At 45.8% G+C, this 18,262-nt stretch overlaps 1 protein-coding gene across 2 annotated transcripts; it reads left to right on the top strand.

Moving 5' to 3' along the window:
- Nucleotides 1-6: 6 nt before the first annotated feature.
- On the top strand, nucleotides 7-17,975 carry DYNLL1 (dynein light chain LC8-type 1). Of its 2 annotated transcripts, none has more exons than XM_081123125.1 (3): nucleotides 7-386; nucleotides 15,980-16,117; nucleotides 17,553-17,975. In XM_081123125.1, exons 2-3 carry the CDS (start codon nucleotides 15,986-15,988, stop codon nucleotides 17,688-17,690), a joined length of 270 nt encoding a protein of 89 aa, XP_080979251.1. In that variant the 5' UTR covers nucleotides 7-386; nucleotides 15,980-15,985; the 3' UTR covers nucleotides 17,691-17,975. The 2 variants fall into 2 exon arrangements, with proteins under 2 accessions (XP_080979251.1, XP_080979250.1); XM_081123124.1 differs by lacking the exon at nucleotides 7-386 and adding an exon at nucleotides 15,603-15,754.
- The last annotated feature ends 287 nt before the right edge of the window (nucleotides 17,976-18,262 follow it).

Here is an 18,262-nt window from a genome sequence, read left to right as displayed (position 1 = left end):
CGGAGCGGAAGCGGAGGGGTCGGAGGAAGCAAAAGGAATCCTCTTAAAGGCGACGCGGTTGCGAGGATTGCGCGTGCGCGTAGGCCAGCGGACCCCTGGATGTGCAGGCGGACCCCTAGGCGCCAAAAGGGAGGCGGGGGAGTCCGGCTACAGTTAGGTTCAGTTCACCGAAGCAATTCACCGCGTGGACGTGGGCGAGCGACTCAGGCTCCTTGGGCCTTAGTTTTCCTGCCTCTGTCTCGCCGCCTGCCTCACAGGCGTTTGTGAGCTGTCACTGCGCGGGGCCTCGCAGGGCGGGAGGGAGTCAGGCGGCCGCTGACCCCGCTGCGCCTGAACGAGTCCCCGACGGCCGGGCTGGGTGGGGCCATCGCGGCCGCCAGCCTCAGGTCAGTAGCCCTCTGGGCCGCCCCGTCCACATTTTACAATTGCTTAGAGCCCTGGCCTGTGTGGTTCAGTGGTTGGAGCGTCTGCCCGCGCACCTTAGGGTCGCGGGTTTGACCCCAGGCGAGGGCTTGTGCCTGGGTGGCGGGTTCCTTCCCCATTCCCGCGGTGAGTGCGGAAGGCAACCGATGGATGTGAGCCAATCAGTGTGTCTCATGGAAGTTTCTCTCTCCGTTTCTATCCCCCCCCTCCTTCCCTCCCTTCCACTCTCTCTAAAAAGCAATGGATAAATATCCTTGGGTGAGGATTAATATATAATCATTGCCTGTAACAAAAAAGCATGGTAGATAATACCCTTCCAAATGTTTGTGGAGATTATCTCTTGATGGAAATGACTTCTATATTTTTATTTTTTATTTATGCTCTTCTGCATTTATCAAATTGTAATGAGCAGGTATTTCTTTTATAATTGGAATAAAACACAATAAGTTATTTCAAAAATAAAACAATCAGGACTGTCTGCTGTGTTCTGGATTGCATAAAGCTTCTAGATGTTCTTTGCTGGCCTTCAGAAGACAAGCAGAAAAGAGCCCTGGTCAAATGTGATCTTGAGTCTAAGTACACAGCCTTATAGGATCTTAATACCCTAAAGGCATCCTAAAGTCCAGATTACTCCTCATTTTGGGGGTGTATTAACAGCACCTTTTTAAAATATATATATATCTTTATTGATTTCAGAGAAAGGAAGGGAGAGAAAGAGTTGAAACATCAATGATGAGAGAGTCCTCATTGATCGGCTGCTTTCTGCACGCCCCTAACTGGGGATGGAGCCCCCAGACCCAGCATGTGCCCTGACTGGGAATCAAACCTCCATCTCCCTGATCCTAGGTCAATGCTCAACCCCTGAGCCACGTCCTACCGGGCTTAACAGCACCTTCTGAGTTCTCCCACTCCTACGTGCCAGGAAAAAAAAAAAAAAGTTATTGGAGACAATTGAGTAGTCTCCTAGGGAGAGAGATAAATGGAGTCAGCTAAGTGACCTACTAGGACCCTTGGTGGAAGACTGTTTATGAATAGTAATGGTTCAGCTTGTATTGTGCAAAACCTTGCATTGTGCAGTTACCAAAGGGGTTCATACCTAGCCTAGAACATGTTGTGCCCAGATACGGGGATGTGGCAAGTACAGCCTTCCTGTATTAGAAGGAACACAGCTGAATTGCTAGGAGGTATTTCTGATAATCCATGGAACCCCGAAGGTGGGTTTACGTTCTGATGAGCCCAGGTGCTAACCTTTGCAGGTTAGAACACAAAACGAGGCCAAAAGTATTGCTTCATGCTCAAGGGGCCCATGGGCTCTATTGTCTGCTAAGGTCCCAAGCCCTAGGCAGGGACACCCTTTTGAGCTTTTGCTCACTTTAGTTATTCAGCATCATCAAGGGCTTGCTATAATTTAGGCCTTGTATGAAGTCCATGGCATACAGTAATATAATTCTTTCCTCAAGGTGTAAAATGTTTAAGTTGCTATTCAGTCATTTAGAGCACAGTTGTGATAAGAGTCAGCTGCTGTGAGAACGTCTAATGCAGTCTAAGAGATTATAAGGAAGGCCTCCAGGAGGTGTTTAAGGTTGAGCCCTGAAAGAACAGTAGGAATTAACCATAGGGAAGAAGGGAAGGGCTTTTCAGGCAAAAAGGACAGTATGAGTGATTGCCTGGATAGAAGAGAAGGTGGCAGACCAGGGGCAGTCCCATCGCCCTACAGTATGACTAGGGCAAGTTCAAGCAGGGGGGAGGCAGGGGGAAAGGAGGGAGAAAGGGGGTGGGGCTTCAAGGCCTAGTAGACTAACCATATTATGGAGTTTGGGCTCTATTGAGGGTAGTGAGTAACCATTGAAGGATTTTAAGGAGTTATGTTGGGATGGGACCTCTGTCGGAAGCTGCAACTGAGGGGACTGGAGATTCGGGAGTTGGGGAGGAAACCGAGAGCTAATTTGACCAGAGGGCAGCTGCAGGATAGTAGGGGAAAGGAGAAGTGAGAGAGATGTGGCCGTAGCTACCATTATGGGGAACTTAGGGGAAAAGGAAAGACAATTTAAGGGGTCAGCATAGGAAGTACTTCTATTTACTTGCAGGGTAAGCACCCTCCTGTAACCTCATAGATTCCTTAGTTAAAAACTACATTATCCAGAAAGGAAGTCATGGAACTTGGACATAGATTGGACATGGCGACTGAGGAAGCAGTCCAGGTTGATTTCCAGGTTCCTGGCATGGAGACCTGGTTAGGCAGTGGTAGCATTCTGGGATGGGGGAAAAGCAGATGACAATGACCTGCAGGGGACAGACGATGATTTCAGATATGTGTGGAGGACATAAGGAAGGAAGGGTAAGTAGCGTGATGGCTCTAGGCTCCAGGTGCCCTCTCCACTGAAAACAGAATTCTAGGTGCATGACCTAATGATGGTGGATGGACACTGGAGTCAGATAAATGGGTTAGGGCTGTCCTTCCTGCTGGGATAAGCTTTCACTTAAAATATTAGGGAGTGCAGCCTGGCCGCCGATGTGGCTCAGTGGTTGTGTCAACCCATGCACCAAGAGGTCCCTGCTTGGATTCCTGGTCATGTCACATGCCCGGTTGTCCACTCGATCCCCAGTAGGGGGTGTGCAGGAGGCAGTTGATGGATGTTTCGCTCTGGTGTTTTTATCTCTCTCTCTTCTCCCTTCCTCTCTAAAAAGAAGTAAAAATATATTTTAAAAAATATATTAGGAAATTCAGTCCTGGCAGGGTAGCTCAGTTGGTTAGAGCATCATCCAGATACACCAAGGTTGTGGGTTTGATCCCCAGTCAGGGCACATAAAATAATCAACCAGTGAGTGCATGAGTATGTGGAACAACAAATCTCTCTCCCTCTCTTTAAGCATGTCCTCGAGTGAGGATTAAAGGGGGGAGGGGAAAAAAAGTATGGCACCAATGGGCTTGTCTTCAGATTAAAAAAGAAGCCTTTAACCTTGGCAGACTGTTAAGAGTTAATGCATTTCCCACAGCAAGCCTTTTACTTGCTAATAGGGAGCTGGGCAGAGCCCTATAAAAAAAATAATAAAACAATTAACAGTAGAGATAAAACATCCTCTGAACCTGCCCATCTGGTTTTCTTCCTTTCCCTATGACATCAGTCTCCTCTGACATCCCAGCCAAACTATTTCTTCTCTGTCAGGCTCAGTCCTGACACTGGCCCTTGGGAGCAGTGGGCAGAAGAGGAAGTGATGGGGAGTGGACCATCAGTGGGAAAGTGAGTCATCTCAAAGAAACTAGTCCAGGCTGGCAGGGAGATTTGTGGGCTGGGTGGCTGTGGAATGTGTTCCTGGGCACAGCACTGTGGGAGCTACGTCTCTGTCATACTTTGCCACTGTATTTGTGTGATGGGGTAAAATAAAACATCTTCTGGAGGACTTCACAATAAAGAACTTGCCATGCAGGGGAGGAAGGGCAGTAGCAGAGCTAGAAGGTTTGGAATGGGGGTGCAGAGAGCTTTAGGGAAGCACGCGCCATGTGTGGGAGGGTGCAAAGAGGAGAAAGACTGGAAAGAGAATGCAAGAAGAGTTACAGTGTGTTGTGTACAGTATTCCCCTTTGGTGTTTTCTTAAGAGACTGCAGAAATTCTTTAACATTGTTTTTCAAATTATTTTTGGATATTGAACTGTTTTTTTTGGTTTTGTTTTTAATGTAGTCAGACAGGTAGTAACACAAGGGCCTGGTTTTACATGAGATGCAAGTAAAGCAGTGAGCATACTGAGTTTGTAGCAGCTCCACTGCTCGATTTTGACCAACTTTCTATATTCTGAGATGGAATATAGCTTGTTGTATCAGGGCTTCCTTTTCTTGGGTTCATAGGTTTCAAGGATCAGTGAACCGCTGCCTAAACAGCCGATCCCCACTCAGACCCTGCAAAGTTGTAAAGTTGGATCCAAAATACTGCATTTTGTACTGGGAGAATGTCCATGCAGTGCTACCAATAGAACTTTGGGTAATGGTGGGAACATTCTCTATCTGAATTCTGTATGATAGCCATTTGCTGCCTGTAGCCATTAAACACTCAAAATGTGGCTCCTGCAAATGAGAAGCGGAACTATTCATTGTAATCAATTAATTTTAATAGCCAAACGTAGCTAGTGGCTGCCATAGAGGACAGTGCAGTTCATTATTCTCAAAGGTGTGTGAATCCCCACCCCACCCCCACCCCCACTCTCCCCTGGGACTAATCACTTCCCTTTGCAGCCCTTTTGTGTTGGCACATAGTAGGTGCTTTAAAAACATCTGTTGATTTTATTAACTAGCACTTAAACAAGAGTTACTCTAGCTCCAGAAAAAGGGAACTTAGGTAGAAAAGGACAATGGGCTCCTTAAGTTCACCAAGTTTTATTTTCTAAGCCCCAAATTCCTTACCCTCAACCCAGATCTTTTCCCTAAACATTTTCTACTCTGCCACATACCTTGGAAACTTTACAGCAGAGTAAACCAGAAACAAGCAAACGCTTAAAGGGGTGTGAAAAGATTGATAGTGCTAATAATGTTTTTTTTTAAAGAAGAGGCCTTCAATTTTTTTTTTTTTTTTTTTTTAGAGAGAGAGAGGAAGGGAGAGAGAGATAGAAACGTCGATGAGAGAGAAACATCAATTGGCTGGAGGAGGCCTTAATTTAATAGAATCCTAACGTTTATGGACTCAAACCAATTTTATGCTAAGCAGATTTTTAATTAACTGTTAATATAATTGACAGTGGTACGTTAAAAGCAGACACATTTCTTAAAGGTAAAAAAACAAATATGGGAAAATCTGGAGATTTTTTAAAAAGTTAAAAAAAAAATGAACAGAGAGCCAAGAAGCTTGTAAGCCACACATCTCTCTGTGTTAACACATGCTCAGTAGCTGAAGCTCCTTCTGTCTGGCTGAGGCTGGCTCTCCCCCTCAGCTGCACATGTGCAGGGCTTCTGTGAATGTCACATTGACAAACATTCCCTGCAGCTAGGCAGCTGGGGACCAGTTTCTTTTGTTATTCCATCCCTCTCTTCTCGTGGGCTGCCAGTTTGTCTTGCCATGGCACACTCCTTGACGGGGCCTGCAGGAGCCCAGGTTTTTCCCCCCTCATTGAATGCTTCAACCCCAGCTCTAAGAGCCCAGGTTTCTTACCTGGCATCTGGGGCTCTGGTGGCTTCTCCACTATTGTCCACTCAACATTTGTTCGTTCATTTGAATTTTATTGAGCTACAGAACTCCTGGCTCTGTGCTGGGTGCCAGAGATACAACAGTGAACAAGACCCAAACTCTGCCCTTACACCGTTCACAGACAACTCGAAGGACAATTACAGAGAAAGAGAGAATTACAATAAAGTGAGTTATGTGCTATGAGAAATACAGGGTGCTCCTGAGTTCTTAACCCAGAACTGGAGTGCAGTGTTCAGGGAAGACTTCCTGGAGGGAGTGGCTTCTAAGCTGAGATCTGAAAAACCAACTGGTGTTAGCTAGGTAGATGAAGAGAGGAAAAGGAAAGCATTCCAGACAGAAGGGAAAGCGTGTTCGAAGAAAGCTGGGAAACAGAAAAAAGCTTGGTGCTTTGGGGAATCTAAATAACTCAGCACAATTAGGACATGGGGTAGGAGTGAGGGGTGTTCCTTCTCACTCTACAGCCACAAGTGACTTAGGGTGAGATGCCCTCATGTAAATCAGAGCCTGGCTGGGTTAGATTATACATATAAGTTGTAAGTATTTCAGCTGCTCAATGAAATCAGTGTGAGTTGCCTTTACCATACAAATGTTTATTGTATATCCCTGAATAGAATGATTGTAAAGGGATGAGATGCTCAGGCTGGGGGCAGGGGAGAGCCTGAGGGGAGTAGTCTCACAGTCTCCTATGGGAGCTGTGAATGGCAAAAGGGTACTTGTTTGGAAGCCAGAAGGAAAGCAGAACAGGACTAAGCAAAAATCCAATGATCCCTCCCAGGCCTGAGGAAGAAGGGCCACAGGGGGCGCTGTATTCAAAATACTCAGATGTTTATTAATAATAACTATGATTCTCCTAAAACTGGAAAGGACCTCCAGGTCCATCCAGAGGGAACTTGTGACACGGGAAAATGTGCACTTCTGAATACCATGCAGACATTAAAAAGACCAAGGCCATATACACACAGACGTGAAAAGATCTCCAACCGATTTCTGGACTGCTACTGTGTGCACTGTGGTAGATGCTAGGGACAGAACAGCAGAGGAGACAAAGTGTCTGCCTCTGGAGAGAGCGCCATCTCCACCCCCTAATCTTGGCCCTTCGTAAAACCAGCCTCTCTGGTTACATCTCTGCCAGCTTCTCTAGGATCCGCTGTGTCTGAAGCCTGTACTAGGTCTTTGCAGGGGCTACTTCTCCTTGGAACATTGATTTTTGCACCTCTGCCTCTCCAGTCTTTTGCCTGGCCACACCCTCCTTGGTCTTCAGGTCCCTGATTTAGTGAGTTTGATGTTCAGTGGTTCCAAGACCTGTGTGACCCAAGTCTAGAACTTTCGTCTCAGTTTGTACCTCTGTAAGGCCCAGTTGTCCCCTATTACTCCTTTCATTCCCTCAGTATTTTGGCTGGTTGATTTATCTAAGCACATTCTAGAATCTCTTCATCAAGTTCTGTATAGCATCTTGTCAGTATTTTCATTGGAATGGTGTTAAACCTATAAATTTACATGGGGAAAATTTTTTTCATTCTTGCTATATTTGGCTTTCTCATCCAGAAGCTTGGAATCACTTTCCATTTATTCACGTATTTTTTTTCTACTTGTGGCTTATAAATTTTATATTTATTGAAGTTTATGTATCTAAGCACTGTACTAATACTCAGTGACTTCCTGTAGTGTCTTTTTTGACATCAGCTCTGATAGCAAATGTGTCATTTTTCTATACCAATTTTCCAAGACCAACTCAGCATCCAACAATTTGATTCTGACACTGCCCAGAGTTATTGCAGAGCCCCTCAGGTTAAGGGCTTAGTTCCACAAGACTTACAGTCACTTCAGGCACTGACTGCAAATGAGGTTCTTAGTTCTACCCACACTTCTTCCTCACTATAAATTTGAGTATTCCTATAGCCTGCATGTTTATGTATTTCCCAAAATTTATATGTTGTCCCAGCCGCCACACTGGCCCCCCCTGGCCCACTCTCCTCAGTGACCTTTTGAGCATGTGAGCCCCCACCTATAGTCTTTCAGGGACAGTGGTGGCCTCAGGATGGAATCCACGTGTCTTAATCAGGTTCACAAGGCCCAACGTTCTGGCTGCTGCCCGCCCCTCCAGCCTCATCTTTCTCATTCCTCCAGAGCACTTCTCTGTAGCCAAGTTGGCCTTCTTTCAGTTGTTAGCCTCCTTCCAGCCTTCAGGCCTTTGAGCATGGTATTCCTTTCATCTGAGAAGCTCCATACACTTTTCCTTAGCCTAAGCTTCTGCTCCATTAGATTGCTGCTCAAATGTGACATCCCAGGAAAGCCTTCTCTGCCATTGTAGTTGTCCCAACTGTAATCATATCATCATGTTCATCTTGTTCAATGCCCACCTCCTCCACATGCAAAATGTAAACTCCATTAGGACAGGAGCCATATCTCACTTACTCCCATTCATATCCCTAGTGCCTAAATGAGGCCTTGTACCAAGCAGGTGCTCAATATCTGTTGAAAAAATGAGTAAGTGAGTAAGAGGCAGGGCAGGAAATCTCAATGTTTATCCTCTAAGTGGCCAAAGCACTTAGGCAGGAAAAATTAAATAAGTAATGGAGTGTCTCTTGGGTACGTGCTAAGGGATGTACATCTCTGTACCTAGCACCTAGCTCAGGGCCTGGCCCAAAGTAATAGCTCAGAGAATGTTGTTAGCTGAATAAGCATTACCTCTTTTATCTGTATGTACTCCTCCCTTGATGGTGATCTCATCCAGTTTCATGGCTTTAAATGTCATCTATAAGCTGATGACTCCCCAGATTATAGTTGTAGCCTGGACCTCTTCCCAGAACTCATATATCCAACTGCATATTTGACACCTCCACTTGGGATGCTTAATAGGCATCTCAAACTTAACATGGCCAAAACAACCTTTTGTTTCTGTTTTGGCCAGCATTCTCCAACCCAATCTATTCTTCTCATTGTTCAGGCTGCAAGTCTTGGAGTCATGTTTGACTCTTCTCTTTCCCTCATACCTTATATTAAATTAATCAGCAAATTTGTCAACTTCACCTTCAGACTATATCCAGAATACAACCAACTCTCATCCTTCCTCTACCTGGTCCAAGCCTCCATCTCCTTTTGCCTGGACTGTTGCAATAGCCTCTACCTAGCCTCTGTGCTCCCACTGGCTTCCCTACACTCAGTAGCCAGGACATCAAATCTTGGCTCAAATGGCACCTTCTCAGAGAGGCCTGCCCAGAAACCTCTATTTGAAACAAGATCCCTTGCCTGTCACCCTTGGTCTCTTATCTACTTTATTTTTATCCATTGTACTTTCCAGGGTTTGACATATTTGCTTGTAATCTTTATTCTCCTGATAGAATATAAGTTCCATGAAGAAGGGACTTTGCCTGTTTTGTTCCCCTGTGCATCTCTAATAGGGTTCTGGTCACCAATTACTATGTGTGGAGAGGGGGCAGATTTCTCACACCAGCAAGCAGCTCTCCAGACACAAGCTGGGTTTCCTGCAATTTCAGCTCAATTCTGATACCCAGAGATAGCATCAGATACCTCAGGTTAAGGGTTCAGTCCTATAAGACTACCCCATCCACCCTCCTTCAGACATCAGTCACAAGCCCAGGTTGTTACCTGTACCTCTGACCAACTGGCTCCAAGTCTGAGGTTCCCATGACCTCTTCCTTGGGCTTGATTAATTTGCTAGAGCAGCTCACAGAACTCAGAGAAACATTTTGCTTACTAGAGTACTTGTTTATTATAAAGGGATATAACTCGGGAACTGCCAGATGGAAGAGATGCGCAGGGCAGGTATGGGGAAAGCGCCCAGAGCTTCCATGTCCTCTCCAGGCACAGCACTTTCCCAGCCCCTCCACCTGTTCACTAACCCAGAAGCTCTCCGAACCCTGTCCTTTTGGTTTTTTTATGGAGGCTTCATTACTCAGGCACAATTGATTAAATCATTGGCCATTGGTGATTGAACTCAATCTCCAGCCCCTCTCCCCTTCTTGGAGACCAGCCCCCCGTCCTTAGGAGCTTTCTAAAAGTCACCTTATTAACACAAACCCAGTTGTGGTGGAAAGGGGCTTGTTATAAATAGCAGGATCCCCATTTCACCTTATGACTTTGAAGAGATTTCAGGAACCGAGGACAAGAGACCAAATATTATGACTACAGATGCTCCCATTGCTCTTATTGCTCAGGGAATTCCAAGGGTTTGGGGAGCTGTGAGCCAGGAACTGGGATGAAGACTGAATATATATTTATTATTATAAATTACAATATCACAATCCCCAGCACCCAGAATGGTTCTCTACCAAAAATCTCTCAGCAATCAAGAATGAAAGTCTGAATGAATTCTTAATTTCCAGAGAGTCAGGTTTTCTTCCAGTCAGTGAATAAGAATGGAGATGCCAGAAATCAGATACCAACTACCTGTCCCTTTGTCTGGGGCTCTAGAATAATTGAGATTTAACTTGGGGCTACTTTTCATCTAATTAAAGAGTAACACAGAGGGCACCTAGTGAGTCAGAGGGGGCTCATTGGCTCCTAGAGCAGACTCAGGTTCTGCCACTTGGTCCACACCAAAGGGAACTTGTTCTGTAATTGTTGGACCTCCCATCCCTTCCTTTGTAACTAGGCTTGCCTGCCTTGTGGTCTTTACATGGGGCTGTGTGTTTGGGAACTGTGACATTCTGATTCAGTCCAGATTATCTAGGGCAGTGGTTCTCACCTACAGGTGATTTCACCCTCAAGGGACATTTGGTGCCTTACACAGGTATTTTTAGTTGACAACTGGGCATGAGGTACAATTGGCATCTGGTGGGTAGACAGAGGCTAGGGATGCTGTTAAACATCCTCCAATGCACAGGATCACCCCCCCACAACAAAAAACTATCTGGTTCAAAATGTTAGTAGCAAGGTTGAAAAATGGTGGTTTAGGGCAACATTCTAGCATCCTTGACTTTTGCCCTATGCCAAGTTCTGTGCTACATTCTTTACATGTACCATCTCAGTCTTCAAACTGTCCCTGAGAAATGCGGACTATTGTAATCCCCACTGTACAAATGAGGAAACTGAGGCTCAGAGAGGTGGACTCACCTAAAGTCACACACCTTAGACCCAGGTCTGCCTGGCCTCAAAGTCTGTACTTTTAGTTCCTGTTCTGGGTTGGTCGGCCCACTGATTGGAAGCTGAAGGGGGCCTACTAGCCCTCTCTGGATGTGCCTGAATTTACCTATTGCCCCTCATGGATGGGAGGCTGAGCACTGAGCCTTCAAAGGTATCTGTCCACTCAGGTAAAGCTTGGCTATTGGCCAGAAGGGAGATTTTTCTTCCCTGAGTTGTCCCAGCCTGTCTGACCTCACTTTCCCGGCACTGCAGTACAGTACTTGGCTCCAAAGCTCAGTTCTCCTGCCAGCCCCAGGCTAGTGCCAGTCCTTTCCCACTGGGAGGAAGCTTCTGAATTCAGACCCAGGAGCACTCTCCCATGGAGCCCCTCCTTTCTAGGCAGGGGTCTTTGAGTAAATTCTAGGACTGCAAGGTGATATCTCACACTCCCTTTCAGGTGAGGAAGGGCTGGAGCTGCTAGGTTGGTGACAGAACTCATGGTCCAAGAAAGGGCCTGAGGTCTCAGAAAATATTGAAAAGTGATTGCTGGACGGGGCTGGGAACAGTGCAGTCCTGGGCTAGTGACAGTGCAGTCCTGGGCTGAGGTGGAGCAGGCTGTGGTCTTTTCTAGCCTGTTTGAGGGAGGGGACAGCTCCAAGCCCTGCAAGGAATCCCTCAGCCTGCTTATGAACAATCCCAAAGGACTTTCTTAAGGCCCTGGGAAAATCTGATGGCTGAAGTACAAAGGTAACTTGTCTAGGGAAGCTCAAGATAGTCAAGGACCAATCCAGGGTCAAATTTGAGAGGAAACAATGCTGAATTAGTTTGAAATATCCACCCTTTCTTCCACCTATCCATCCATCTACCCATTATATATTTAGGGAGCTCCTGCCAGGAGCCAGGATACATATCAGCTCTCCCTGTCTGGGAGGTAGGGCAGCTCAAAAGTCCCATCTACTATGTGCGACTGTGGAGTCAGACCAGAGTTCAAATCTCAGCTCTATCCTTTCCCAGCAGTGTGACTTTAGGCAAGGGACTTCACCTCTCTCAACCTGATTCTCCTCATTTGTGTAATACAGAGCACCAGTTCTTGAAATACTGCTCATAAGAGCTGTGAAGACGTCAATGAGATAATGTGTCCTAAAAGCCTGGTGTATAATAAGGTGTCGGTACGTAAGAGCAAGAGCTGCCACTTTTTTGGACCTTGGCTAGGTCTTTAGATGCATTATTTACTATAACTCTGGCCACCAGCCTATAATGAAGATATTATCTCCATTTAAAAATGAAGAGGTTAACCCCTCTGAGAGGTTAACTAACTTGTAGGAGGTCATACAACTTAAGCTTTTCCCGGGTCTGTCTGATTCTAAAGCCTATGGTCTCAGAAATTTTGCCTCCCTCTAACTTTGATTTCTTGTGGTAAGAATAGAAAATGCGTGTTTTTAGGCTCAGAAGGGTTTTCTAGCAAATTTAGCAGCTAGGAGTGGAACAGAGGCAGCTGCCCACATATGTGATGCTATGGAACCCCAGAGGGGCCAATTCAGTGGGACCTGGTTAGGGAATCTTACATTCATTCTAGGAGTTTGATTTATTGTAGAGCAATTATTCTTTATTCTCCTGCAGTTCTGAATCCCTTAGTGCATCTGGTGGAAGCTATAGATCCTCTCCCTGGAAAAATGCCTGTAGGTACAACACATACTTTGTGCATAGGTTTGAGGGCTTGTGCAACCTTCGAAACCCACCTGTGGACGCCCTTTAAGAGCTCTCCTATGGGGACAGCATTTCTCAAACCTATGATCCTGGAAGGATTAGGTTACTGTTGACTAGAAGTTCCTTGAGGATGGACTGTAACTGATTCTAGGTACATATTTCGAGCATCTAAACGCTGTATAGTACATTTTCCTGGTAATTAGGGGACATTTATTGCTTGCTTCCCTGTTAGATGAATAGATAGGAAATGAGAAATTATTCTGCAGAGATATCAGATAAAGGAATGAAAAAGGCCGAAGGATTTTTGGTTCCTGGAAACTATATCCCCAAATGGTCTTAGAGGTTAAACACAGGCCTGAAAGGCATGGGTTTCTGATAGTGTCCTTCATTCATATTTAAAGAAAATATTTAGGATCAAGAGCTGATTTAGATGAGCAATTCAAAAGCAGGCAATACTAGGGAAGGCAGGTGCTACAAACAGAGAAAACCCTATAAGCAAACAAATCATTTTTCTCTTTTTTATTGAATTTATTGGGGTGACATTGGTTAATAAAATTATATAGGTTTCAGGTGTATGATTCAGGTGTACAATTCCCAGGTGACCGCCCCAGGTCAAGTCTTCTTCCATCACCATTTACCCTCCCTATACCTTCTTCTACCTCCCCCCACCCCCCTTTCTCGTACTAGTATTTGTGTCTGTGAGTTGGCTTTTTGTTTGTTTGTTTAATCCGTTCACCTTTTCCACCCAGTCTCCAAATCTTATCTGTTAGAAAACCTTAACATTATCCCATTGCATACTCCTTTTCTTGAAAGTTATGAATCAGAAAAAGGCACACTTTTTATTCAGCTAAATGTATTAAAGTAGTACTGTACTGAAGTTAAGAGAATGGTACTGGAACTTAATCATTTATTAACAGCATAACCTAGTGAAAGTCAATTTCCTCATATGTAAAATGGGCTTATGAGACCTGTTTTTTTCCTATGCAAACAACTCAACTTTATTATTATTTTAAAAATCTTAATAACTTTAAATTTATTTATTTTATTAAAGTATAGTTGATATATAATATTAGTTTCATAGAACAACATAGTGATTAGTTTCATTAGAACAACATAGTGATTTGAGGAGACCTGATATTTTTTCATTCAATGCATACTATGTGGCAGACATGGAATTAGATGCTGAAGGTGCGGCAGTGAACAAGGCAGGCAGGGGCAGATAGGCAATAACCAAGCAAGGAAATACATGAGATAATTCCTTTGAGGGAATAAATGAGGCAAATACAACGGAGGAGCTGAAAGTGTTGTAGAGAGTAACTGAAGGGTGGTGGTTGAGGGCAAGTAGAAGTGGGAGTTCAGGAGAGGTAGCATTTGAGCTGAAATCTGAATAAGCAGACAGTTGTGCCAAAGGGAGATAGGAGGAAAGGGGTCCCTGGCACAGCTGTTGTGAGGAATAACTGAGTGACTACAAAGCACTTGGTGGTAAGCAACTACTCAATAAACAGTTGCTATTCCTGTTACATCATCCACTTTACTCCCAGCAACTTCTGTTCAAACAAGAAGCTGGCCACGCTGTAGATCAGAGGGATATATATTTGTGTGTGTGTGTGTGTATGAAAAGTAAAGGCCCCCAAGAGAGATTCAGGTTCTGGTGTCATCAGTAGATTCTATAGCTCTGAATCACACACCCAAGTCAGATAGAAGCACTGACCCAGCCTCACCCAAATCAGGTAGAAGCACTACCCCAGCCTCGCTCCCAACTTCTTCCTCAAGGGTGACACCATATAGAACTATTTTAACTCCTGGAGCCCATAATTGGAGTATTGGAAACCAGGAACTGGGAAAAGCCTCTTAATTTCTTAATTGATATGGATATGTTGTACCTGAGGTTCTCCTCCTTCCCACTTCTTTCTCTTTGGAGTTGTGTGCCTGTCTGGTTAAAGTGTAAGGGGCTCTGGGCTCATGAGAGTAGGTGGTCAAGAAGAAAAATGCAAAAATGTAAACAGAAAGCTTCTGGTTACACAATTAGCCTGACGACTTGTTTATGGAAGTTTAAACACCCATTATAAGCGTGTAAGGGTTGGTTCGAAACCTTGCTGTGACTCGGGAGAGTTCCATAAACTGGTAGTTATTGATAAGATTCGCTAGCACTGTATGCCACACGTAATGCTGAGAACTTGAAAGGCATTAGTTCATTTAATACTATCAACATGCCTATGAAGTGTTTTCCTTTTATATTTATCCCCCTTTACAGATAAGAAAACTGAGGCTCAAAGAGCTAGTAAATGACAGTGCTGGGAACTGACCCTGCTCCCTAACCTCCCAAGATCTTGCCTTTTTAACCACTTAGTGGTTAGGTTAGCCTCCCTAAGGAAACAACCACAGAGGGATGCTTTTCTAATCATTAGGGCACCTCCGCCCTAGAGATAAATCCTCAACCAAGAAACTACCACACAGGAAAGACGGCCTCATTGGAACAAGCAGCCCCGCCCTGGGCACACACACCCAAATCCACCCAGAGGGCCCCTCACCCCCTTAAAGGAGGTCTGCATTGCTCAGAAGGAGACCCCACTCTTGGGGATAATCCCTTATTCCGTAAGGAAGCCCTCTCCCATCCTTGAGGAAGCTCTCCCTGATATTTCAAAGGAGGACAGGCTACATAATTTGTGGGACCCAATGCAAAAAGAAAATGTGGGGTTTCTTGTTTAAAAAATCCCCCCCCCCAAAAAAATGAGACAATAGAGCATTAAATCAAGCCCTGGGGTTTCCTCTTCTGCTACTGCACTGGCCATTTGCCAGGTAGCCGACCCTGTTTCGGAGACCCTTTCAGTGAAGGGATTGGCACCTCAGTCAGAATCCGTAAGTCCTTAGGACTTGTGGTGGATCCGACTATCCCTATTCGAGAACAAATCGTGGGACAACCTCCGTAAATTTGGAGTCACTTCCCTTGGCTTGGGCAGAGGCTCCCTTCGCACTCTCTAGCCGCAGGGTTGTTCTCCATTGCGCGCCCCAGCTCCACCTTCGGGGTGTGTGGGCCTCACCGCGTGCAGCCCATTGCCGGGGCAACCGACGCCACGAGCAGTGCATTGTGGTCTGCAACAAAATGCGGGAGAAAGATCCTGAGGGAACCATTGAGCCCATGGACCAATGGGAGAGCCCGAGGGACTGCTTCAAGCCAATAGGAGTGTTTGGTGGGGGCGGGGCCGGCAGAAGCAGGGCGGAGCCTAGGCACTAGGCGGCGCCGGCTGGTGTGGGGCTCCTTAGATGCGCCACGGCTCCGGTAGCGACGGCTTCTCCTGCTGGGTCTGAGCCTCTCCAGCCCCTCCCCCAGGAGACCGTTGTAGTCCGCCGGGCCCCGCTCCACTGTGAGAGACTTGGGGGCTCCGGGGTTGAGGGGGGCTGGCTACGCCATCTGGTTTTGTCGGCCGCTGGACTTCTCACGCCGTTGGGTCGGCGCGGCCCGCCCTCCCTGAGGAGAAGTGGGGTGGGGGGCGTCAGTCGGGGAGAGCGGAGCGGGCCGGGGGAGCGGGCGCGTCGCAGGCGTAGCCTACACCCGACCTCCTCATCCTTTGCTGGGCCTCATTCCTCAGGTAACCATGTGCGACCGAAAGGCAGTGATCAAAAATGCCGATATGTCGGAGGAGATGCAACAGGACTCGGTGGAGTGTGCTACTCAGGCGTTGGAGAAATACAACATAGAGAAGGATATTGCGGCCCATATTAAGAAGGTGAGGCTGGGGCAGGGGCGGGGGGCTCGGGCTAGTTGCTCGCTGCTGGCGGGAGTCACAACTTAGTTTCTTCTCCCGGGTGGCGCATCCCCAGAGCGCCTGGCAGAGCTCCTTGAGGGCAGGCAGGGCAGCTCGGGTGTAGAGGGTTCCAGAAAGAATGCAACCGAATTTTGCGCTCCTCTTGGGCAGACCAGAACCTCGGTGCCCCAAGTTTTTTTATTATCCAGCTAGGCGGGGGAAAGCGCCACCTAGCAACGGTTTCTAGGATCAGGGAGCAGCGGTTCCCCCTTCTGCACGATTCCTGCGCGGAAGATCCATCTGGGTGTTCCGGAGGGGGGAGCTGCGTGGGTGTATCCAGCCAGCCGGGAGGGAATTCTTGCCAGCCTTCCAGTGGGGAGTTTAGTCGGCGGTTGAAAGTGGGTGGTGGTGGTGGTTGGGGGGCTTGGTAAATGAGTCTGTAGAAAGCTGGCAGGACTGCCAACTTCTCCTGCTATGCTTTCTGGAAGGGAAGGAAACTGGCAGCCTAAGCCGTGAGAGGGTTCCAGTCGAGAATGGGAAGATGAAATACTTCAGATGGAATAGAAATAAATACCTTTTTTTGACAAGCGCAGTAAGAATGTTATGTTACAACATAAGAATAGCCAAACTACAGACTTGTCATAGTTTTATACGTAAGCATTAGCTTTGGCCTGTCTACAGTCACCTAGTTAAGAAATTAACACGGGCATTCTAGTTACTCCCCAAGCCTCTTGGGGTGGGGAAAAGTGTTCCTGCAACTTGCTATCCTTGCGGACCAGGTGTTAATCAGCATCAAGATAGATATGAAAAGGGAGGGCTATTGAAATTGTAATTAAGGATAAAATTTGACCAGGTGGCTGTCAGCTTCAGCTTCCAGCATTCTCTTTATAGGAGCAGTGACGTGTTAAGAGTCCTGTTTCTTTAAATTGAAATTTTGATCCTTGATGGTGTAGATGCTAATAGACACTTTGTCCTTTTGGAAGTCTTTTGTTACCAAGGATACTGGAGTGCAGTTGAATGAGTTATAATGGGGTATTTTAGGTTAAATAGTTACCATTTCCTTGGATTTGCGGGTGCATGACATACAGGAGGAGTGTTTAATTCTGTTTACACATAAGAACACGATAAACTAGAACTGTTGATGACACCTGCTATCAGTGAATATTATAGAAGTTATGAAGGTGGAATTACCATGATAACAAAGGGCCCTGTCTTTGAGGCTCCCTTTCCTAGCTTAGCTCAGATTGCAAGTATGTTTGCATTAATGCACTATGTAGGCGACTTGGAGCTGGAGAACATTCTTTCATTCTAAGAATTTGCAGATGCTAACGTTCCTCCTCTCTGCCCTGGCAGGCTCTGACCTTTGATGTAGCACTAAAATTTTAGTGTTCTTTTTCTCCCCTCTCCCTCCTCCCAGGAGTTTGACAAGAAGTACAACCCCACCTGGCACTGCATTGTGGGGAGGAACTTCGGTAGTTACGTGACACATGAAACCAAACACTTCATCTACTTCTACCTGGGCCAAGTGGCCATTCTTCTGTTCAAATCTGGTTAAAAGCATGGACTGTACCACACACCCAGTGATCCATCCAAAAATAAGGATTGCAGCCTAAATTCCAAATACCAGAGACTGAAATCTTCAGCCTTGCCTAAAGGAACACCTTGATCTTGAACCTTTATTGTGTTGTTTTGTACAGGGCATTCTCTGTACTTATTTGTTGTGGTTATAAAGCAATTAGTAAAACAGCTTACATTTGTATTTATTTTCTATTCCATACCTCTCTGCCCCATGTTTTTCCTCAAAATCCATTCCTTTCCCAAAATAAAATTTGTTGGTGAACTGTGTGTTAGTTACAATTTGTTTATTTACAATTTGTTCAACTAATCTAGGGTTGAAGGTGGCCCATGGGCATCTACGTTCGTGGGGGTGAGTCCTTGAAGTAAGTTTCTGTGGAATAAAGTAGACTAGCCTTTTCTGTACTTTTGAGTCTAATTCTCTTGCATCTGCAACTGTTATGCACGATAGAAGACTACTCAGAAGTGCACGTCAGAGAAACTTTTGAATTAAAGTCTTATTCCTAACCTGATAAGTACTGTCTTTAAGTGCTCATTTTGTTCAAAGATGTT

The sequence above is a fragment of the Miniopterus schreibersii genome, assembly GCF_964146895.1.
Source record: "Miniopterus schreibersii genome assembly, chromosome: 20".
In the NCBI taxonomy this organism is placed as follows: Eukaryota; Metazoa; Chordata; class Mammalia; order Chiroptera; family Miniopteridae; genus Miniopterus; species Miniopterus schreibersii.
The sequence above is the reverse complement of the archived record's forward strand: the minus strand, read 5'-3'. Positions and strand labels throughout refer to the sequence as shown.